Genomic DNA, 25,855 nt, shown 5'->3' with positions numbered 1-25,855 from the left:
TAGCAGAACTAGCATTCCTGGAAGAAAGCATATCCCTATTACACAAAAGCAAATCATGTAAGCACAGGTCTAAAATGAAGGACAAACTAAAATTCTAATTTGAATTTAGTCCAAATACATCTCAAGAACTATTTATGAACCTAAGGAATATGTTACTTGTTTTTCACTTCGTTTAAAATCTAAGATGGTGGCATGAAACAAAGATTTTCCCATTATGAAATAGGCAAATAAATGTAATTTCAGTGCTTTCCACTAATGTTTTTCAGTAAACCATTTATCACCATATTCTCGACTGTGAATGTCAACATAAAAAGTGAAGCACTCTCACTTATAAAAACCCATTTATATTCGTTACATTACTTCAATTTTCAGTATCTGAAGTAACATGATCAAGTATCGAGGTAGTAATTGAGAATTAAAAGAACAAATATTTTGAAAATTGTTTCTTAATTTATTTAACACACAGTTATCTGATATAGAATTGTTGAACATCAAATACTACACTATTAAATTCTTCCGTACAATGGTGTAGCTGAGAAAGAGAATAATGGCTTTTTTTCTACAATAGTAAAAAAAAGTCTGTTAGGTAATTTACACAAATAGCATGAACACATGCAACTGCCAGGTTGTATTATACAATTTCAGACACAAACAGCACTTATTCTTAAATAATTGCACATATTCATTACTGAGAGTTTTGAATTAAAAACTTACAAGTCACACGATTTCCAAGAATTACGGTCTAACTTGAAACATTCATCTTTGATCGCCACTACTCACTGCCCACAATATACAAGTAAAAACACAATACATCACATTCAGTACCTGAACACAGTATTTCGATGCTCTGAACGACCATTCTGCTCCTCTCATTTCATTCATCTCTTACAAACATTCATTAATTATTAACCCTTCCCCCCCCCCTCCCCACCTCTCTCCCTTTCGTAACACACGCACACAAATAAGTTATGATGGTAGGGACAGCACCCTGGGACTTAATGGTGTTTCCCCGGGATGTACTGAGTATTTGTTTCCATTTTATGCGTAATATTTCAATGTCCAACCCAGCCATCCTCTTCAGGCGCTAAGAGTTTTGCTGTTGAGCATCCTCACTACCATGGGCTCCTAGCAGTCTCTGTATTATTGTTCGCTCGCACCACTATTTGTAGCTGAGTTTGATTCCTGAGGCCCACTACACCATTTGAAGTTCTTTGGTTTTTCAAAGACTGTACTGATATTCTGTGAAATGCAAATTCTCTCAGTGTTTTCCAGCACTGGTGGAAGTGAAGGCCACTTAGATCTTAACAAATTGAGAACCAAACCACAAGTGTTGTTTAAACTGAAATCTCCAGCCTTGTTTATTACATTTTCTGACATCCATATTTCAATAAAAAACCTGTTAAACAGGGATGAAGTTTCAAATTAAAACTAGCTTGGGATCTGGCATGCAATTTATTAAGATCTTGCTGGCCACCACATCCACCAGAGATGAGAAATGCTGAGAGGATTTGCATTTCATGGAATATCTAGGCAGGCTCTGAAAAACAAAAGGGCACAGTTGGCATTGGGAATCAAACTATGCTACAAATACTGGCATGAGACCAATCCAGTTCACAGTCTGGATGGAGTCCAGGCAGCAAGTACACATAACAAAACTTGCAGCACCTGAACAGGATGACTGGGTTACTTGTTAAAATACTGTGCTCAAAATGGAAACAGCAGCTTGACAGAACAATTGGATGTACACAATTAATTAACCGCCCCGAGAAAACCTGAAAGATCACATCCTAGAACTTCATACACACCACAGAGTTATGGAATATGGGGACAGCATCTTTCTAAATGAAGGTCTTTTAGTTGCAACTGCAGTTATCTGCAGCCAGTTAAGTAACTATGAGAAAGCAATAAAGCTCTTCATTAACATGAAATCCTTAGTGTGAAGGCTGAGTACTGTAAAAATCTTTGGAGGGCTTGAAGTTGTTAACACACCTAAGTCCCATGTGATGCAATTTGTATCACTGTCTCCTTCTGTGCTGTATACATTTCGAAAAATAAATAACTAAATGCACTATTGTTGATCATTTCTAAAACAATCATGGTTAAAATGAAATTTCTGTGGGAAGAAGAAAATAAATCTTAATACTCACATAACAATACCACGTAAACAACATACATCAGAGGCTCTGTGATCTATATAACAGTGATTAAAACAACCAGACACAAAGTGATATGGGAATGACAATTGCTAATGAATAGACTTTTGAAAATGAAAATGTGATCTTTCAGAATGAATGTTATCCAAATTAATTGTCTGAATATCCCTCACCAACAACTGGACGTGCAAATGAGCACACGCATGCACGCTCATACACTCCCAAGCGCACGCACGTTTGCGCACTCGCTCTCGCACTCCTAAGCATGCACACGTTCGCGCACTCGCCACACACACACACACACACACACACACACACACACACACACACACACTTCTCTATTTTATTTATTCCTTTGTGCAGGGTGCCCACTCATATTTAACACTATTAGTAACAATTCTTCAGTCTTTCTCTTTTTTCATGTATGACTAAATTTATGGTACACAGACTGAATATGCAACGTTCACAAAATGTGACAGCTGACTCAATACCTAAGTTTACTACACTAAGTTCCAATTTTGAAAATAGCTAAAGATGCTTCCTTCTGCCATTGTCACTCGTTTCATGATTTGTTTATGAACCTCACCATCATTACATATTTTATTGAATTCCAACAAGCACAGAATACACAATCAAAGCTCAGTGTATCAGGCTTATGTGTTCATTCTTTTTCTGAATATTATATGTATTTATTCATTTTATTTTTAAAAAAATCTTTTATTGTAGCCTAACTGCACAGTGTTTTCACACCCTCACTATTACACTGTCAACTTTTTGACAAATTAAGTTTTCAAAATGTGCCAGGAGCAAAATGGTTTTTTATTCAGTGATACCACAAAAACATAATACAAGCAACAATGACCAGAAACATATTGGTCCTTTTGACAGCAACTCACAGACATCGCGCTTGTTAAATAGAACAGCAGCCCAAACACATTTTATCTTGTTTTGCATTTTTCAGCAACTGCACAAATCATTACTGTTTTTCCATGTGAGAGGACACCCTGTATTTAAGCTCACAAATATAAAATGTAAATATTTCCTATGGCACAAAGATCACAGGAAAATGACTATTCAGTGTCGTGCTTGCAATACATCAGTCTAAATGCATTATTTCATGAACTGTTCAGACATACCCACTGGTCCTCTGGACCATAGAGCTGAGGTTCACTGCTTCATAAAACCCTTTATATTTCTCATAGGTCACTTGTAATGAAAAACATGACTAGGTAGATGCATAACACATTCTACCACCCTCTCCTTCATCCAGTACTATAATACTTTCTAGTTATTTTACATTGTCTGATCAATCACATATTAACGAAAGTATATAACATAATTTGGTACTCACAACAAACTATACATTACACAATTAAAAAAAAAAACAACAGAACTGCACAATAAAGTGCGACAACAGAACATTTCACTATTTGTTGGAACAACAAAATAGTATGTAACACAATTTCAGCTGATACCTTTTTAAAGGAACTTCTTCAATTTTACCCTTGCTCCTGTTTTTAAAAATACCTGAACAACAAGAATAACTCCTACAAACAAAAACGAGAGCAACTGGCAACTTGCTTATTTATTCACTTTCAGTCACATATTAAGCTTCTTATGCCAAAGAAGAACATTACTGGAAGCTGCATATATTGTTGGCAGAGAACAGATCACCTCACATCTTAGGTTCATCCTGAAATAAGGGATTAAAGGCAGGCATTACTATCCCAATGGTGGTTTCTGTGCAAGTCAAGTGCAAGAACCAGTCACTGTATAATTAAAATTCACAAAAGTAAAGCAGAATACAACACAAACAGATGTGGGACAAAGAAGAACATATACTTAACAAAAAAGCTGAGGAAAACCTGACAAAACACAAGTGATAAAACAGATAATGAATCTCCAGCTTTTGAAAATTTATATGCCAGGCAGAAGAAGCCGAGACAGAATCTAAGAGAGAAAGGTGCAGGAAATTAAGCAAAAAGTAACTGTAGAATTTTAATTTCTGTTGGTATAGCCCACAGTGATTTCTGTCAATATCCATACCATCTGACTTGTCTAAATGAGGCTTAGAGGTGTAATTTCCAACTCTCTTGTATCACAGTATATCTCCCTCCTCCTCCTCCTCTTCCTCTTAACTAACTGCCTCATCACTAAGATTTTCAAAATTAGAGATTCAAGATATGTATCTTTTATTCACCTCACTTGTGTCTGATAGTTTTCCACTGCTTTCACATTTTATCAACTGGTAAGTAAATGTCCATTTCAGTCCAACAATCATTACTGCATTATTAAAAATTTTGTTAAGACACTCTTAGGTATATCAAATTACCAGACACACTATTACAATACATTAACAGTCACATGAACTGTTAACACTTCTACCAATTTCTAGCTATTGTGTTCTCATTACATTGCCTGGCTTATTAGGAATATCACATTTCATGCGAACATCATGCTTCTCCTAGAACTACAAACATATTCACAATGAATGTATGTCAGATGCGTAGTAACATATAGAATTTATGTTGCAGTAAATATGCCAAAATAATTCAAATCTTAAAGTTCTTTAAACATATTTCCCAAAATACTGATTCTTCATAATGATATGTGCCTGATGGAGAATTACACAGATGCCACAGTACAATGTTTACAGTGAATGGTTCTTCTAGTTTCCTCTGCAATCAACTGTTAATACAGTAATTTGCCTAGAAATAGTTCCCTAAAACAGACTGTTTTAAAGACAACAGGCACAAGTTAAAAGGTGACTCTACTACTGAAATCCAATGCACGCGTGCACGCGCACGACCACGCGCGCGCCACACACACACACACACACACACACACACACACACACACAGAGAGAGAGAGAGAGAGAGAGAGAGAGAGAGAGAGATATGGACCAGGATAGTAAGCATTCTCAGTATTCTAAAAGTGTCAAAGATTGATATATCTGCAATGAGGCAACAATATATGCAACAGTCCAGTACATTACTAGCAAAAACTGATAAAAGTTACTACTTCATTACAATTAATCAACATTTTGGTAACACAAACTTATTGTGTGTTGGTAAAAAATTTGGTAAAATTAACAATGTCAACAGAGTGCTGATGAGTTCATGCAACTTGCCTGTTACCCTCTACTTTTGGTGGAGCACGAAGTAAAATAACTGTACACTATAAACAGATCAACAAAGTATCACTAGCATTTTATACTAGAATGTATCATAAAATAAAGTTTCTTTGGTAACTTCATTCCCTGCATTTGCTCTTAATGAAGCACTTGGGAACATTATAATGTGCTTTCTGATACCAATTTCTGTTAGAAACCAGAAATAAGTAGAATAAAGACTGGTTGGATTTTATTATGTGCAATGGCTATTCCAACGCAGATGTCAGGTTGATATAAAAACAAGAGAAAATCTTAAATTTCTTTCCAGATGTCCAGTTTATGACATGGCACAAAACTGTAATGAATTCTGTTACCCTAAGAGGCTACTTATGCCTGAACAAACTCAACAGCATGCAAACACGAGGGCGGAAAAAACAAATGTTGTGATGACATTTGTGCAATTATAAGTTTCAGCACTGATTTACTGTTTCATGTTTTTGCAATGAAATGTGAATATGGAGAAGATACAGAAAAAGTGAAAGCTTTAAGCTAAGATATGACAAGCACAATACAAATTTATATCATACTGTGTAAAAATTTATAAATATTAACACTGCAAAGGATTTTCAATAATTTTTCATTATTTACAAATATTTATGGTACAAAAAAATGAAAATTCCAATAAAATACTTGCATAAAATATTAATTGTCACAAGTATTTACATCTGGGAACAAAACACTCAACCCTGACTGAATGTTCAAGTAATATAATTACTGTTTTATAGTGTAACTTATTTGGCCCACAAAACACTACAGCAGTGAGCAGTGGATTCCTGGTTGGCTGTAGACTTTGAAATTAGACGTTTATAGTTCTCACATGACCCAGCATATCATGTACAATTTATTGGTCTATCAAAGTAAACAAATGCTGTAAAGGAAAAATCACTACTGTGTAAAAATAATATTTCATGTACTGAGTCCATGGGAAATATTTTAACTATCACAAGATATTTAATACTAATCAAGAGAAAGACATTGTTTTTGGAAATGTCTTCAAGATTATACTTGATCCCAACAGAAAATGACAAACAACAACATGGTGATCTTTCTCTTTTAACATTAAAGCTCATGGAGATCTGTTTCCATAGCTCCTTAATAATATTAAAAACTTTATCTGGTATGTGAATGATTTAATTCCTATGAACAGATTTCATACACATATTTTGATAATCTCTGTGCAAGATAATGCTCACAGAAATTTGACCAAATAATTTGTATGCATAAGATTATTAGTTCTTGCAAATGAAGGTTGAAGAAACAAATATTATATATGACAGATGTAGTTTTCTTACCATGTAAGTGAGGAACACTTCACATCCACAACTCACAGCTGAAGTAATGTTGATGATTTTGTTTTGAAATAACTGAAGCTCTGTATTCATTACAAAGGGGAGGAAACATAGCACTCTGACCTCTGTCAGATCATAATGGTACCAATAACTTCAGAATTTTTAACTGATCTTTAACTTCAAATACTATAGTTGCACTCTACTAATACTGCAACATTAAATAAAAAGTGAAATTTTTTTCTGTAGCAGTATGTGTTACTAGATGACTGAATAAACAACATAGTTTTACAGATTAAATACCATACACATGTGATACTGCAACATTGAGTGAAACTCTCTGTTTAAAGCTACAGACTTTCTTCATGTGAGAGGAACACACACTTGTTGGTAGTGTCACTCTTCCAAAAGAGAAAGGTACCAAACCAAACTCTACGAGAAGGACTCACAAACTACAGCAGATGGAAAATAAACTACAAACTCCAAAACTCGTCCTGCATTTTGGACATATGGTACTGAGAGAGACAGAAACAGACAGTGGAGCTGTCACCTCTTGACGAGGCTCAAAACAGGTACTAATGTAAAGGAGTCTTCAATTATTTCTCCAGTTCTGGTGAAGTAACCCATTTTCAGGTATCCTCTGCAAGAGCTACACTCCACGACAACTCAAAGCCTTGAGATGACTAGGGGCCGTAAGTCGTCACTGATCAGAACTCGGTCCACCTGTACCGGACACTGATGTCGGAGCAGGTGCCTCTTCCTCTTTGACATCGATGCTGACCTCCACTACCGACGATTCTCCTGGGCCGACAGCCGCAGACCTCTTACCAGCCGGCGTGGTCGGTCTGTGAGGTGGGGTCTGCACTGATGCATTACCTGGAGTTGATGAGCTGTCCTTGAGAGACAGTAACTGCATTGTCGATCTGTGAGGAGGGGTATGTACAGCTGCATTACCTGGAGTTGGTGGGCTCTCTTTCAGAGACAGAACCTGCAGTAGCTGTGGTTCACCAGGGACACTAACTAGCTGGTGCGGTCCCAGCAACTGCTGGGGCGTTACTGTGATAGCCTCCACCTCTGTGGCAGCAGATGCATCACCCCCTGGCTCTGCCTTTGGTACCTGTACCATTGGTGTCACCACCTGGAACAGACGGTCTTCACCCTGCCGGGGAAGAACCATAACCTTGCTTACTGATTAGGTTTGAACACCAAGAGATGCAACCACATGCATCTTTACATAATTTCTGTCAATATTTTCAGCCTACTTTCAGAATGAAACTACAATATTCTGAATTTTTACTATACCTTTCAGACTTTTATTTAAATCATCCTGATAGTTAGTATACAGGGCAAAGTCAACTGATTAGGAAAGAGACTTTGTATTTTTGCACCACCATTTCAGTTTCATTCAGCAAGCAAATGGTGGAAGAGGTTTTCAATTTTCATTATTGATTGTATAGATTATATTTTAAAAAATAATCATAGTAATTATACAGCATGGATTATATAGGAAACACTTATGTATTTGAAAGTACAGACCATAACCTACAGGGTTTTTACCTTGTCTAAAGTAACATTGCTATGGACACATCCTGACAAACTTACAGTCAGCCACTTTACCATTTAAAACTGGTGAATGTCAGCCAATAATAATTAACTTATGCTTTTCACAAACAATATGACTGCCTGTTTACAGACAGCACACACATGTTTAAATATATTTTCACTGACAGTCTAATGAATAATTCTTGGTTAAACTTCGTTACGTAGGTAATATGCAATCCAATCAAAGTTTGCCCCGCATACTAAAACGTGTGTACCAAATATGTTGAACTGGTGATCATAAACTTACTTTAGTGATCAGTGCTTACTGAAGTCATATTTATTAAATCATAATTCCAACTGGTTTTTAGAAGTGCAGTTGTTTTATTTTTAGTGTACCTAAAAAATAACCAATACAGCAGAAAAATTTCCAAAAACTGGAGGCACTGTATTTAGTTACTTATTAGTATTCAGTCAGCTCCAAGTCAATTATTTCTGTTTCAACAAACGTAAATAGTCATTTCTACTTCACGCAATATTTATATTAATTTTTAATTAGTGACCAACTTTGACTTTAAATAAATAATGCATTATCTTTGTCTGTCATCAGTGATTTAAGAACTGTTTTACATGTAGATACTGGGAGGTTTCTCCATACAGCTGACACTTTTTGTTCCAGTCCAGCTCTAAATTCTTTGATTACCCTTTGTAGCAGCTCAATTGTCATTTGCATGTTGTTACACTTATGCATGTAGTAACTGGGTCTGTTGTCAAGAAACAAATCACAGGTTGCTGGGTACCAATCTCTTCAGTTGATGTTTTTACACTCTGGTTTATAAAATAATGCCTATAATTGGAATGACAACATTCTATATACTATCCATGATACCTTTATTTACAAATATCATAAAGATGACTTTTCCCCTCCTGATTAGCAATTAGTACCACATCTGAAAATACACAATGAACCAAAACTCAAAGCATGAAGCAATTTAAATCACAATAGCAATCTAGTCTGCCACTAACTGAAACTTATATACTCGTATGACCATCAAAATTATTACACAATGGAAGCAATAATTAAATCTGATGAGGCACGTGTTTCATTTCATGTTTACAAAAGAAATTATTTTTTAAAGGATTTATATCCCACCAGTATGCTAAGCTGAGGGAGAATTCTTAAAATGTAAATCGCAACTTCATAACACAACAGGCTTGTACTCTTGTTAACACCAAATTTCTATTCATATTTTCACACTGTTAAAGTAAGGAAACACTTCACCTTGCATTTTAATTCTGCTCTTTTAACTTTTCTTTTACTTGCCAAATCCTATAAATGCAAATTGATTTTTCATCCATCTTGCTTCATTATCAATTGCAATGTCAAAACTGCCTCTCTGATGCCTTTACCTTTCCTAAAGCATATCTGGTCATCATCTAACAGATCCTCAATTTTCTTTTCCATTCTTCTTTATATTATTCTCGGCAGCAACATGGATGCATGAGGTGTTAAACTGATTGTGCAATACTTCTCCCACTTGTTGACTCTTGCAATTTTGGGAATTGTATGGATGATTTTCCAAAAACCTGCCAGTCTCGTACATTCTACACGCTGTTGTGAATAACCATTTTGTTGCCACTTCCTTCAATGATTTTAGAAATTACAATAGAATGTTATCTATCCCTTCTGCCTTATTTGATTTTAAGTCTTCCAAAGCTATTCTAAACTCTGTTTCGACTACTGGGTCCCCTATCACTTCACTTCATAAGATAAGTCCTCCCTATTACAGAGGCCCTCGATCTACTCTTTCCATGTATCTGCTCTCTCCTCTTCATTTAACAATGGAATTCTAACTGCACTCTTAATGTGACTTCTATTTCTGTATTCTTGAACTTCCCAAAACATTTCTGTACTACCTTTTTATGTCGATCACCTGAAGTACTACTACTGTTACCCACAGTTTCTCCAGAGTTACCTTTCTTGAACCTATGTTTTTCTCTCCAGCTTCAGTGAGTGCCCTTCCAAGAGATGTTCATTCCTTTTCAACTGAAATGCCTTCTGAGATATTCATTATCACAGAATCTACAGACTCAGAAACATTCCAGTGTATCTCTTTATTCCTTAGCACACCTGTACCTCACTTCTTGGCACACGATGCTTCCCGACTAGTCTCTAAAACTTTAGCCTATTCTTAATCACTACTAAATTGTGATTCAAATCTACAATTGCTCCTGAGCAAGCCTTACAATCCAGTATCCAATTTCGGAATACCAATCTGACCCTGATATATTCTAACGGAAACCTTCCTGCATCTCTTAGCCTTTTCTACGTATACCTCTTCCTCTTGTGAGTCTGGAATAGAGTATTTGCTATTATTAGATGAAATTTATTGCAGAACTTAGTGTTTTTCCTCTTTTATTCTTAGTACCAACCCCATATTCTCCCGGAATCCTTTCTTCTATTTCCTTCCCTACAACCACATTTCAATAGCCCGTGGCTATTAGATTCTCATCTCCCAATAAATCCTCAAGTATCCATTCAATATTCTGATATACTTTCTCTGTTCCTCAGCTTCAGATTGTGACGTCTACATATATACCTGAACTATTGTTGTCCGTGTTTGTTTGCTGTCAATCCTTATCAGAAAAATCCTGTCTACGAACTACTCACGGTAACTACTCTCTGTCCTAGTCATAATGAAGCCTACTCTTGCTATACCATTTTCTGCATATTACCCTGTAATTGTAAGACCACAAATCCATGTCTTCTTCCCATTTAACTTTACTGACTACCACTATATCTGGATTGAGCCACAGCATTTCCCTTTTTGGATTTTCTAGCTTCCCTACCAAATTCAAACTTCTGATATTCCACACCCTAACTCATACAATATTATCCTTTTGTTGGTTATTCAATATTTTTTATCATGGTCACCTCCTCCTTGGCAACCCCCTCCCCTGCCAGAGATCTGAATGGATAACTTGTTGATTGATTTGGGGGAGGGGACCAAACAGCGAGGTCGTCGGTCACATTAGATTAGGGAAGGATGGGTAAGGAAGTTGGCCATGCCATTTCGAAGGCATCATTCCAGCATTTGCCTGAAGTGATTTAGGGAAAGGACGGAAAACCTAAATCAGGATGGCAGGACGTGGCTTTGAACAGTCATCCTCCCGAACGTGAGTACAGTGTGCTAGCAACTGTACCACTTCACGCAGTGGGGGACTAGTCCAGAATCTTTTACCAATGGAGAGATGATCATGACATTTTTTTTCAATTACAGGCCATGTGGTGTCACCGCCAGACACCACACTTGCTAGGTGGTAGCCTTTAAATCGGCCACGGTCCGTTAGTATACGTCGGACCCGCGTGTTGCCACTGTCAGTGATTGCAGACCGAGCGCCGCCACACGGCAGGTCTAGAGAGACTTCCTAGCACACGCCCCAGTTGTACAGCCGACTTTGCTAGAGATGGTTCACTGACAAATTACGCTCTCATTTGCCGAGACGATAGTTAGCATAGCCTTCAGCTACGTCATTTGCTACGACCTAGCAAGGCGCCATTAACATTTGCTATTTATCTTGTGATGCATGTGCCGTCAGACCGATGTTCACCAATTATGGATTTAAGTTAAGTATTCCAACAGCTACGACCTTTTTTGCTAAAATCTAACTTCCTTAAATGTTCCAGACCTCACGCCAGCCTGCGTGAGCTTAACGCATGCCTTTCGGCTACCAATCATAGTGGCTTGGCTGTCTTGCCAAGTCACAACAGGCCACATGTCCGGTGAGTACACATTGTATGTCTTTAATGCAGTGGTTTCCATTGCCTTCTGCATCCTCATGCCATTGATCATTGCTGATTCTTATGCCTTTTAGGGGCATCTTTCCATGCCAAGGACAAGAGTGTGCCATTAGCATCTGTCCGTCCCTCCACCCCCTTTGACAAGGCCATTGGCAGGTTGAAGGCAATTTCCTCTGCCGAAAGTTTTTGGCCACCACTGTTGGTGATTTTTATTCAAAATTTAAGCAGTGACACAGTTCAAACCCAGGATGGATGGTGTTTTGATTATCAAAGGTGCTACCCCTACACCAAAGGTGCACTATAAACACCAGTATAACAACATACTATCTGAGAGAAACATTAACATCCAATTAATTTTTAGACCTTTACTGTTTTTGGAAAATCACCTGTGTAAAGGGGTAAAATTGCAACAGATAAGTTAGTGCTGGGAGTACTGTATGTGACCTTGGACTTTTTGATGCAGAGAAAAATATGCAGTTTGAATATATTAATATATGGATGTGATTGTCATGAATTCTGTATGTGAAATTACTGAGCAACACTACTGGATACTGTGCAATATTTTACAATGAGTAGATATTAGTCTATTAGTGAATAAATGGAGATTTACAACAAATTATACAGCTAGTGTTTTTGTTTGAGAGATGTCAGCAAATATTAAACCTTTCTCCACAATATGAGGACCTTGGGAAACACACCCACACTTTTCAACTTGGAGGAGACCAACATGACCAAGGCTGAGTACAATACCTTTTTTATACACCATTTAGTCGTTCTTGCTGATGTGGAGTTTGTAAATCTCAAATCCTGTGAAACGCACTTGGCACTTCCAGACAAAAAAGCAGAATGCTGTTTCAATGCTAAAATTAAGTACAGGTTTGAAGCTTTCTTTTCTTTTCTTTTTTTTTTTTTTGTACTGCCTGAATATCAAATCCTTAAATAATCATTTCTTTCAGTCAATTTATCAAAGCATACAACAGACACTGAATCCAAAAGTTTAAATCTTTCTGCTGGACATCTATGACGACTTGATAATTTGTGCCAGACCTGGATATAAACCTTACTACAGCTTCAAAACTCTGCAACCGGAAAATGTCTGAAGGAGCATGTGGAAATAGTATCACAAATTTCATCAATTTGATGGAGGCACTGTGTAATCAGTTTTAACAGCTGATTTTGACCAAATCTGAAGTCACATACAGAATATTCATTTCCTAAATACTGATAAATGTATATACATACTGAATTTACATGTAACCGTAGATAGAAACAATACCAAAAGACAATAATACAAAAAAGCCTAACATGAGCACAATTCATGTTAGGGAAATGTTGTGGAAATAATAACTATGTAATAATTTTCTATGTATTGAAATGTACTGCTGACATTTAAAGGAATCAATAAGATCATCTAGATCTTTTGTAATTTGTGAAAACATACACATGAACAATGAGTGCAATGTAATTTAGCCAACATTACTACTGTCATATTTCAGTGTAATATTAACCCAAATGTATTTCTATTAAATGTTCTTAAACTTTTCATGTATTCAAAGCTACAGAAACAAATTAAAATATTAAAATTGTACAATTCATGGTTAGGGCATTATTAGGAAATGTAAACAAATCTAACATTCTGATAGCCTGGTGAGCCTATCTGTTTATATTATATGCCTAATATTAGATATTCATTCAGATCTTCCACCACTAGGCACCCTTGTGTGAACACTCATTAATTTTAAAGCACAGAAGAACCAGTTTTATAATTAGTTTACTGCTTCTCCCTGTCGCATCCTTTGGCTTAACCCCTGTTCAGGGAATTCAGTGAAACTGATGCTCATATTTTATCTCTCAATTTTCTAGAGAGATTCCATAAATTGCACTCCCAGTATCTCTCAGGCAGTTTCCTTTCAAGTTATGCAACTGGACATGAATATATGAGCTCCCTTGAATTTCATTGTTACCTATATTTTCCCTCCTGTACAAGAAGTCTTTCTCGTTTTCAACAAGGACATGTCTGCCTTGATAGCTGAGTGGTCAGTACTGCGGAATGCTATGGAAAGAGGCCCGGGTTCGATTCCCGGCTGGGTTGGAGATTTTCTCTGCTCAGGAACTGGGTGTCGTGTTATCATTATCATCATCATCATCATCATCATCATCTCATCCCCATCAACATGCAAGTCGCCATAGTGGAGGCAACTAAAAAAGACGTGTACCAGGCTTCCAGTCAAGCCAACGGAAGGCTCTAGCCACCAGACATTTTGTTTTTCAACAGGGACATTACTTTTGATAGGCTGTAAATTTTTAACTACGGTACTGCAATTGGATCAACATTTGTTTTATAGTTAGCTTTACTTTCTGGTCTAAAATCCTGGAAAATTACATACACTATCCCTTCTTCATTATACTCTGTAGTAAGCTTCCCTAATCTGTCCAAAAAGCAATTCCTCTCTTTTGACTTTATCTGCAAACTTGGACACTATACAACTACAATGAAACTCTGCTTTTACACTTTTGAAAATACTTAAGTGTAAAATCCGGGAAAATTTAAAATGTGGCAAACAACATTTTAAGCTGTAAAAGTTACATACAGGATACCCCCTAACACTTTATGTATGATTATATATACATAACAGGCATCAAAAGACTTGTCAGGGACTTGTTTATTATTAAATAAAATCCACTGATGTAGCTGGAACTGATAACTGTCAGGGAAGTAGCAATGTTTGACCCAATTCCATGTGTCACAACTGATGTTTTTGAAAGCCTGCAGCTGGTATTCATTATTTAAACAATGAAATACAGCACTAGTTATGTATTTTTTCATGCTTAGCACTATGCATTTTGAGAATTTTTTCTCATTGTCAAGTGCAAATATGTACATAAGTATTTTGTGTGGTGTTCGAATGTGTGTGATTCTGTGTCTCTTGCACTGTAGTCATCTTTTTGAGGTTATCAGTTATTGTGCCTCATCAGTTATGCAGAAAACAACAAACAAACAGACACACACACACACACACACACACACACACACACACACACACAAACTATCACTCACATTGTTTGTTTGCGTAACATCACAAAATGTACGTACGTAAATACCGCACTTGACAACAAGAATAAATTCTCGAAACAAGTTTTGCTCAGCATGAATAAAATATGTAACCGGCACTGTGTTTCCACTACAAACATTTGATCAACTCCAAGTGAATGACAGTGTTAACTAGTGCTCCAAGTGGCCATATGCCGAAACAAGCTCAATATGGTTCGACAAAGGTGTCACGATGAACACAGCAATCACAAAACTGCATTTGCACAGCAGAGACAGTTTGGAAATAGTCATGATATCTTCATTCGAATTAATCTAGTTACTCCCATCAGCTACCATGCCAAGTAGACCTTGGCAGCAGTGGGAGATATGGAGTGAATTGTCCGAACTTTTACATGTTTACCAGTTCAAATCTGCTGAGTAGAGTGCCCTGGTGGTGGAGTGGAGTGTTCCAGGTTAGGCTAAAGAATTAAGTATAGAAGAGAAGACAGAACTTTATGCATTTGTATGGGAATACTGTGGTATTCTCAGGGAAAGACCTGGAAGGGTGAACGATTATAAATGCACCTCGGGATTAAAACTCCATAACCTGGTCTTTAGAAAGCCCTATCGTATTCCCATTTGCAAAAGAGAAGAGGCGGTAGAGAACTTTAAAATAATAATAATAATAATAATAATAATAATAATAATAATAATAATAATAAAATGTAATAGCAGACAGTACAATAACCTGCTGGTTTTAGTATCTAAGACTGATGGGGGCATTAGATTAGTTCTCAACTCAAGACATCTGAAAAAAGTTTTAGAATTTGAGACTGACCATCCTGAAATAGACAAATTACTTAACAAGTTCAACAAAGTAAAATACATGACTTGCCTTGACTTGATATCTAGACATCAGACAGAATTGGAGGATGAATCCAGAAAATATAGTGTCTTAAAATATAATGCCTTCCCCTTCAACGACTACTGTGAGGTGCCTTTTGGAAAATATTTGTCAGTGGAAGAGTTTATAAGGGGGTTGGATTGTATACTGAGAAAATAATGAGTAAAAAAACTGACTATACACGTAGATGAAATTTTACTCTCAACCAAAACTTGGAAAAAATACAAGAGAACTTTGACGGAAATTGACGACAAAATGAGATGGGGAGGAAAGACATTGAAGCCATCCAAATGTAAATTTGCTCTCAAACACTGTAAGTTTCTGGGACATAGGATCACTAAAGGTAGGATTCTCTCTGAGAAAGATAGAGTGTAAGCAGTTGCTGATTTCCTTCCTCCTAGGACTAAGTAACAAGTTCAGTCATTTTTTGGTTTACTAGGGTTCTTTCACAAATACATGAAAAAACAAGCATTAAATGCACCATGTCTCAATAAATTGCTTACAAAGAATAGTGTCTGGGAATGGGTCAATGGATGCCAATCTGCATTTGATGATATCAAAGCACAGTTAATTATGAGATTACACAGACTTGACTTATCCATCCCTTTTTGCCTTTCAACTGACAGCAATGATTTTGGTTTGGTGGTTCATTTCTTACACACACACACACACACACACACACACACACACACACACACACACACACACAGAGAGAGAGAGAGAGAGAGAGAGAGAGAGAGAGAGAGAGAGAGAGAGAGAGAGAGGGGGGGGGGGGGGGGGGAGAGAAATACTCCATTTGAGAAGAAGAACTTCTGGCTATAAATGGAGATTCCAAAAATTTAGGAACTACTTATTGGGTCACCAAGTACAGGCACATAAGATCATAAAGCCTTCAGCTATATTCAAGAATGCAAACACTACCACACTAGACAGACTCAATGGACTATGTTTTTCCAGTAATTCAACTTTTCTGTAGAATACATTAAGGGGAGGGACAACATTGTGGCTGATGCCATATCCAGGTTACCAGTGGGAAATGTAAATGACACTGCAGATGGAAATCAAGAGAAAAAACTTCACCACCATGTAAATAAAGGGGTGAAAGAGGACAGGGATATTAGAATAATTTGCAATCAACTCGATGAAATTAGAACCATGACGACAATTGGAAGCTGGTAAGTAGTTATCTGGTGAAAAAGGGCCATGAAGAGGTACAACAATACTGTCAGGTTTTCAAGAGGATTCTTTTTTACAGGCACAGCCCTGTCAGTGATAGGTGGAGGGTTTGCTGGTCTGAAGAATACACAGACCTCTGAATACTTTACACTTACACCAGTTTTGGGCACTGTGAGTTCCTTAAGTGTACTCAAAAAAATATGGCAGTGTGTGTACTTTCATAACACTGTCTGCAGAGTAACAAAGTGCCTTACACCCTGTGACAGGTATGTAAGTGTCAAAGTTGATAATCACACCAATAGGGGCCATTTACAGAGTTTAATACCTAACAAGCAAATAGACCTCATGGGTACTGACTTGTAGGGTAATTACACAGAGCAGAAGGACGGTATTGCTACATTTTTGTAATGGCAGACCTATTCTCTAAGTTCATTAACATGTACCTTCCAAAGAAAGCAACCAGCAAGAAAAAAATTCAAAAACCAACTGAAGATTACTTTCATACACTACACCAAAAATGTTGCTTTCAGATAATGGAAGCCAGATCACATCCAAAACCTGGAAGGAGTTTACAAGTGAAAACGACATTAAACCTCAGTCAACTCTCCATCCTGTAATCCAAAAGAATGATACATGTGGGAAATAGGTAGACTGTGCAGGACCTATTGTAGAAGGGACCATTCCAACTGGTTAGAAAATACTGAAAACTTTTTAGACGCTGTAAACAGTCTGCAACATACCACCATATGATTCACACCCTATGAAATAATGTATGATAAACAACCTGCATATTTGAACAAAGAACAAGGCAATTTCAACTGTGCAACCACATCTCAGCAGAAGAGAGGGTGCACGTTGTCGGGGTAACTAAGAAGCAACATTGCAACAAAAGAAAACAAAGACATGATGGTAGGGTAAAATAAACTCAATTCAATGTTAGTGACTTGGACTTAAAAAAAATTATATAAGATCTAACTTCATAAAAAATTATATAAGATCTAACTTCATAAACAGTGATATCAAAAACTTCTTTGACATATACAATGGCCCATTTGAGGTTGTGGGAAATCCTCATTTTAATGCATACCAGTTCATCTATCCCAAATCAAGAAAACCGTTTGGGCTCAGAAATGTTACAAATTTACTACTTGATATGAACACTGATATCCACTTCGTTTTTACTTTATTATTTGTGTTCCAACAGTAGAAGAAATTTTTAAGAAGAATTTCAGTCTATCGCAGTGGGATGCATACTCTATGCTTCGTGTGTGTGGCATACACAAGGCCCTAACCATTTGGCATTTTCTTACACAGCTACAATGAAGTCACAAATTTGCACAAACACCTTTACTATATTTTACCTGACTTGAAACTTCATAAACACTTTAATGCAATTTGTTTATCAGTTATTTACTGTATGTCTATGAGCCTCATTTACACATTTGCATGTGTATTTGCTTACAAGGAAACACACTAACTAAAAACAGTACTGATGGTGGAAAATACTTTAATATTTCTATGTAAATATTTTTAGGATTTAAACAAAAGCAGCGATTCTCTGAGTCTGTGATCGGATTAATCATAAACTGATTTTTCAAATCTTCCAAAATGTGGAAACTCTGTGAATAAACTTAGAGGACAAATCTTGAGTTAACCCCTGCACATAAAACCCTTGCTTCCTAAATAACCTTGGGGGGGGGGGGGGGGGGAGACATCTATGAGCAAACACTGTTCCCAGTATTTCTACAAAAAGGGAACCAATCCAGTGACACTGAATATTAGATGATTTACCAGACATTTTTCTGATGTTATGTAATATTTTGATGAAAAGGTATTCTGATCTTGAACATATGTCATTCTACAGTTTACTACATGTTGTTTAACAATATTTTCTATATAACATTGTATCTTTTGAAATTTTTAATTCTGTTTAGGGATATATTTTTTGCATGTAAAAAATATTTGTTGTATTAATCAATTTTTCAATACAAATCAGTTCATTTTGTGAATCAGCTGTTCCATCTATCTGCTCTTAAAGGTCTTGCCCAATCTTCATAGTGTGCAAATTTTTCAGAAGCCGATTTCAACTGTATCTGAAGTCACATACAGAATATTAATTTCCTAAATACTGATGTCCAGATGCTGATGTATGTATATACATACTGAATTTACAAGCAAACACATGTAACCATAGATAGTAACAATATCAAAATACAATAATACAAAAACAGTTTAACATGAATGCAAATCACCTCAGGGAAATATTATGGAAATAGTAAATATGTAATAATGTTCTACGTATTGAAATGTACTGCTGACATTGGTAGGAATGAACAACATTATCTGGCTCTTTTGTAATTCGCAAAAACATAATCATAAGCAATGATTGATGCAATGTAATTTAGCAAACATTACTACAGTCATATTTCAATGCAGTATTAACCCAAATGTATTTCTATTAAATGTTCTTAAACCTTTCGTGTGTTCAAAGCTACAGAAACAAGTTAATATGTTAAAATTGTACAGTTAATGATGAGGGCATTATTAGGAAATGTAGATAAATCTAATTTTCTGATAACCAAGCCAGATACATAAGATTTGCCTATACCATGAAATTCTATATTTTATTTCATATCTCAACATGGAGTAGGAACTTTTTTTATTAATTAGTTTGGCTATAAGTAAAGGAAGAAGTAAATGAATTTTTGTTAAGTTGAACATCTCGTATTTCACTACAAAAACATAAAACTAATATGTGTGTGTGTGTGTGTGTGTGTGTGTGTGTGTGTGTGTGTGTGTGTGTGATGGCTGTTCCACCTGCCAGCATTGCTTTATGTGGGTGGCACTGAAAAACTGCCGTTATTAATACTAGAGAAGTTTAAAGCCAAATGTTATAAGAACATATAAAAACAATTTTACGCTACGACTTCAATAACATTAAATGACTGCAGAAGCTTTGCAAGGTTACATAGAAATTTAGATGCCAATGTAAGAGCAGAGGAAGAACAACTGTTCTTGTTGTGCTCTTTGGTCAGGAGACTGGTTTGATACAGCTCTCCATACTACTCTAGCCTGTGCCTGTGCCTGTGCCTGTGCAAGCCTTTTCATCTCTGAGTAAGTACTGAATCTGCTTACTGTATTCATCTCTGTCTCCCTCTATGATTTTTATTGACAAATGTGCCATCTCTCAGAAAGGAAATTTTGTATTTCCTACTAAATGCCGTAGTCTTCTGAACTTCTGGAGTTTTAGTTCAGAGAGCAATTTCTTTTCTACATAACGACTTCATTAACGGAAACTGATATTTGATTGGTTATTTACACATTGAAGCTAACCTATATTTTTAGCTTCCAGTACATGAAGAGTTTGGGATTAGAGAGGACTTACATGACCTAAGTCAGATTCTGCTCACTACTTCTGTGTAACTCAGTCACTCCTACCTAATTACTGAATACCCGGGTGACAGTACAGTATTTGACATAACCACTCAACAACGTAAGAGCTTGTACAAGACTCCAAATGTCATGTTTAACACACATGTAATTGTGACAGGGAGAATGCTGAAAACCACTACATACATATTTTTTATAGGTATGGAGAGTATAATAATACTACCCTAAACATTTTTAAATTACCAAGATCTTTCACCAGATGCTTACAAATAATACTCAAGAACACTATCCACATACTGCTACTACATAGCTGAATGTTAAGTAATGCTGCAGAATGTAATTTAATTCGTACTCACCTGCAAACTACCTGGCTCCCCTTGTGGATGGAGGTGTTGTAGATTTGCCACCACAGTTTGATACATTGATCCAGTGACTGGCACAGTTATCATTCCAGAGACAGATACTGGATAACCTAAAAGCAAGTTTGTAGGGTGAAGAGGACTGTTTTATGTCACACAAAATATAAACTTGTTAAATTGGCTTGTATCTGTGGTACATATCTTTCAGACAATCCAACAACATAATGGTTTGGTCGGAAACAACAGAAATACATATTAGACCTGTATATGATAGGAGGGGAGGGGGCAGACAGATAATAATGGGAGAGGGGGTGGGGGCAGACTTCATCACCCGCTTTTGCCTCCCCCCACCCCCCTCCTACCCCCATCCTCTCCAACAACCACTAATAGCATCATCAAACATCTATAGGTAGGTAGCTGTCTTTCCAAAATTTTGTTTATTAAAACGAAGTTATTAAGCAAACATCAGATATCAGTATTCAAGATGATATTATCTCACATTCCCACAATTATCTTCAGTCAGACCATCAAGCACTGTTCGTGAGGTTCTATATCTTCATGGACATACATACTCTGCAAGCCACTAAAGTACATGGCAGAGAGGAGAGTTCTTAGTATCACTACCACCCCCCACCCCCACCCCCTGTGGATATGGAGCACTTGCAGGTCACATATTCTATGAGAGTGATATGTAGGGAGGTAGTCAGATGTATATTCTCGGACTCCTCACTTAACGCTGATTCTTAAAATTTCTAAATAAGGATTTCATAGGATAGCGTGTGCCTATTTGCAAGCATTTACCAGTTTAGATTTTTCAGCATTTCATTGATGCTCTTCCCCAAATTAAACAAATCTGTGACCATTCATGCTACCCTTTTATGTGTATGTTCAATGTCCCCTGATTTAGTGGGTGCCTCTCAAACTTGAGCATTATTCTAGGATGTGTCATGCAAGCATTTTTTAAGCTATCTTGTTTGTTGACATACTGCATTTTCCTGGTGTACTAACAATGAACATGAGTCTGCCACCTACTTTACTGACAACCAAGCCTATGCGGTCATTCCATTTTAAGTGCCTACAAATTGTTATACCAAGATATTTGTATGGACTGACTATTCCAATTGTGACCCTAATAATATTTTAACAAGAAGAGACTACGCTTTCCTACTGTTAAGTCCACAATGTTACAGTTCAACATTTAATACAAGTTGTCAGTTTTTGTACAATTTTGTAAGCTTAAAAAGCACGGCCTGAATGAAAATTTATGCAATTTTTTTCAAAAGGTGCTGTCTTATAGATAATTGTATTGTCTGCGAAAGGTGTGACATTACTATTAGTCTCATCTCTTGGGTAACTAACTTTAACATGAAAAGCAAGATTCCAACACATCTGTATTTACTTCTACTTCTGTCAATGACTCTCCATCCATGCCCTTGCTACCAAGAATCCTCAATCCAGTTATAAATTTCATTTGACACCCAATATGTTCATACTTGTATAAGTGGTGAGGTACGGACTGAAAAGTCAAGAAATATTGCAGCCACTTGATAACCTCCTATAGCTTTCACAGGATGTCAGGTGAGAAAAGCTTAGTTGGATTTCACTACAGATGTTTTCGGAATGCATGCTGGTGGGAATGGAGCAGTTCATTCCGCCTGAAATATCTCATTACATTTAAGCTCATATGTTGTAAGATGTGGTACACTTCTGCTGTCCTCCTAGACGCACATGACCTGTGCTGTTTTTCAACAACTGGGCACAGTTTTATGATTAAGTGGACTATGATTCATTACAGTTCAAAGAGTAGCTAACTTGACTGCCAATTCTATATAGAATCTGGTGCAGAGTGCATTGAGCCATGTGTTCTTGTTCATTTTTAGTAATTTCAGTTGTTTCTCAATACCATGCACAAAAAACTGCATCACTTATGTTTGCAGTGCTACTTCATCTTCTTTTGTAGCGAAACATTTGAAAATGAAATTGAGTACTTCTGCTTTTTCTTTGCTACTCTTATTTACAATTCAAGAGTGTCACACCACAAGTTTGGTGTCAATGACAGCCTAGAATTTCTGTGGGTTTAGTGAGAGATCTTTTCAATGAGATCTGCTACGGTACTCACTGAAGATTTCATGCACTAGCCTCCTCACAACCAAACACATTACATTCAGGGTCTCAGTATGTAGAGCACCTAATGTGCAGCAGCTGCTGTTCTTTACAGTGAGTTTATACCACTGAGGACATCTTTCCAATGCTTGTTCAACTATTCCCGACCCACAGTTTCTCTACATGCTCTTGCCCAAAGAGAAATGTTTCAAGTTCCTTCCACTAACATGACACTAGGGCTTCTTTATCTACTTTACCGAACATGAGAAACTTTCTACTTGTTTTAGTTGCCAGTTATACTATACTAATAAATGTTGCTACCACTGCCTCATGTCACAAACACCAGTTCTGATTTGGATGTACATCCTAAAACATGTCAGGTCAATTTGTTGTAATTGATTTTATTTTCATTGTGAGTGGGTTTCAGAACTACAGTATAATCCTGCTTTTATGTTCCAGAAATTAATGATTTCTTGCCATTTACAACATTTTTTATTGATCCTGTCCAATTTCCCATGTCCACAATGTTAATTTGCACCTGATTTCGCGTCAACATATCCATTTGTTTAAAAATTTGCATCAGCCAGGAATCAAACCTGGGCCCCGCATGGGACAAACAAGCTTTCTACCACAGTGTCACACCGCCTACAGAAAAATCCACCTACTTCAGACTATTAACAACACTCAGAAAATGTCAAAGTCAGTTTTGTCGAGAAGTTTTGGGAGTGGTGTCTAACTGTTTTGGGTGTGACATACGAGTTCTGGACTTCACGCACCCTAAATTTAAAAAATTACAAAAACCCTATTGCCATATGGTCTCCTTGTAAGTGGATTTGAGTTTTTTGTCTACTACGATGACAGCACACCCTTCATTACCCATTAGTCTGTCCTTTTTATCTAAGCTTAGATTTACCCCAAAATCTCACTGCTACCAATTTGGAATTTTTTCCAGCTTGCTGTACCTTAGTCCAATTAAAATTACTTTGTAATTTCTCACAGTCACTGGTTACCTGAAACTATCCTCACATTGGCTGCCACTTGCCACTACAGTGTTGACAAACAGTCGACACACAAATACAGTAGGTTGCTTTACAAATGCTGTTAATGTGTAAACATGGAGCAAGGTTGAAGTCACAGCCACAACATATGACAGAAATGGGAGTGCTCTGTCAACAAATAGTTTTAAGTGACCAATGACTGAGCTACAGGTTTTGTAGCAGCGAATTTTAACTCATGCCCTGACCTAACCACAACCTCGTGATGTGCAAGGTATCCAAGAAAACAGAATTCAACAATCTGCTGCAAAACTAAAATAATGTTCGCTTTGTTCATCGCATTTAAGGGTAACCACTATTAGCAAACTCTAGACAGAAAAATTTTGTAATATATTTGAATGTATTGCCATCTTCTGCAGCAAAATTTCAGTTTTAGTGCTAAACGCATTGTAATTTCTCACAGTCACTGGTTACCTGAAACTATCCTCACATTGGTTACACGGGATGATGTGTTACCAATTGATGAGTATACTGGTTGGCACTTGGTTGCAGAATTGAGGCAACGCTAACAGATTCCAAACGACAACAGAATGATAGGAAAATGATGCGACAAAGTATTAGAAATAATTAAGTACATTTAAACCAATTAAATGAATAAAAAATGATAGTCTTTTGACAAGATTTTATTTTTCTAAAGCTTTTGCAGCATTTGACGAGATTTGAACCTTTGACCTTCTACTACACATTAGGTTTATACGATAACTACTAAGCTATGTCATTATACTGTAATAGGCTGTTGTATGTATGACTCTGGTGTCGCAGTCACAACAACTGACGGCCTTCAAAAATTCGGCTTCATTAAATGTCCTGTGAAGCTTATCGACCGTAAGCCAATCTCTGATCATAGTAACTGTATAAACGACACTGAATTGCATCTTATGCAGAAGGATCCAGTACTGCAACAATACTATGAAAACGATAGTTGCTACCCACCGTATGACGGAGATGCTCAGACGCAGGTAGGCACAACAATAGACTCTGTGGTAACCAGCTTCTGGCCAACAAGGCCTTTTTCGGAGACAGAAATTACACACACACACACACACACACACACACACACACACACAGACCGCAGTCATGTGTGTGCGAGTTGGGTTTGCGTGTATGTATGTTCAATCTCCAATGAAGGCCTTGTTGACCAAAAGCTCATTTTCTGACAGTCTTTTTGTTGTGCTTATCTGTGACTCAGCATTCCCGCTTTATGGTGAGTAAACATATCCTTTTCAAAATATTGTCAATGCCAAACAGTTCAGACATGACACTGAGCTCTCTGATTGGACGGAACCGGCTACAACACGTGAAGCATCAACTATCAAGTAATTTTAATTGGTCTACAGTATTAAACACACCTCACCACTTTTTAGGACTGCTTCTAGCTCTGGACTTTTAGTTGACAATGGTTCGGCAGTCAATCACTAGGATTTTTATCGGCTTATCTGCAGAGAGGGGACAGGGAGCCAAATTTCAATGCATCTTACATTAATACTTCAAGGTCTCTAACAGGTATCATTAACTGACATGGATGGCGAGGTCACCTAATCTATGTGCACTCTACACACCGTTCATTACAGCAGTCTCTGGTGTGTAGCACATGCCTGACCCATTTGCTGGACCCTTTACTTCTTAACCATACACCACAAGTCTAAGAGGCAGCATAGACCTGTCACAGAATCTTTGAAGTCTCTGCTTGGCTCAAAACCAGAGGGCCATGACCATTTTTAAGGACAATGTTGAAGATTGTGAGCTTCGCTGAAACATTGTGAGCAAGGATGGCACTCTCAACATCCTCTGCCAGTCACTGCAATGAGTCCAGCATGACTCACTGCCAGAGCCCAGGCTTTCTTCGTTCCAATATGCGCCATAATCTCATTGCATCCTGTTTTTT

The 25,855-nt window shown here is 37.0% G+C and overlaps 1 protein-coding gene across 8 annotated transcripts in view; it reads right to left on the bottom strand.

Annotated features, from left to right (window-relative positions):
- Positions 1 to 430: 430 nt before the first annotated feature.
- Positions 431 to 25,855, bottom strand: part of LOC126191185 (DNA-binding protein P3A2) — a 118,280-nt gene continuing 92,855 nt past the window's right edge. For 6 of the 8 annotated variants that reach the window (XM_049931960.1, XM_049931961.1, XM_049931964.1 and 3 more), the window contains 3 exons: positions 20,810 to 20,925; positions 7,566 to 7,770; positions 431 to 7,487 (listed from right to left, as the gene is read on the bottom strand). In XM_049931960.1, the coding sequence (XP_049787917.1) occupies positions 7,312 to 7,487; positions 7,566 to 7,770; positions 20,810 to 20,925 (497 nt within the window). In that variant the 3' untranslated portion in view covers positions 431 to 7,311. The remainder of the gene's footprint in view (positions 7,488 to 7,565; positions 7,771 to 20,809; positions 20,926 to 25,855) is intronic. The other 2 variants (XM_049931966.1, XM_049931968.1) reach the window with 2 other exon arrangements.

The sequence above is a fragment of the Schistocerca cancellata genome, chromosome 6 (assembly GCF_023864275.1).
Source record: "Schistocerca cancellata isolate TAMUIC-IGC-003103 chromosome 6, iqSchCanc2.1, whole genome shotgun sequence".
Lineage (NCBI taxonomy): Eukaryota > Metazoa > Arthropoda > Insecta > Orthoptera > Acrididae > Schistocerca > Schistocerca cancellata.
This window is presented reverse-complemented; position numbering and strand designations above follow the sequence as displayed.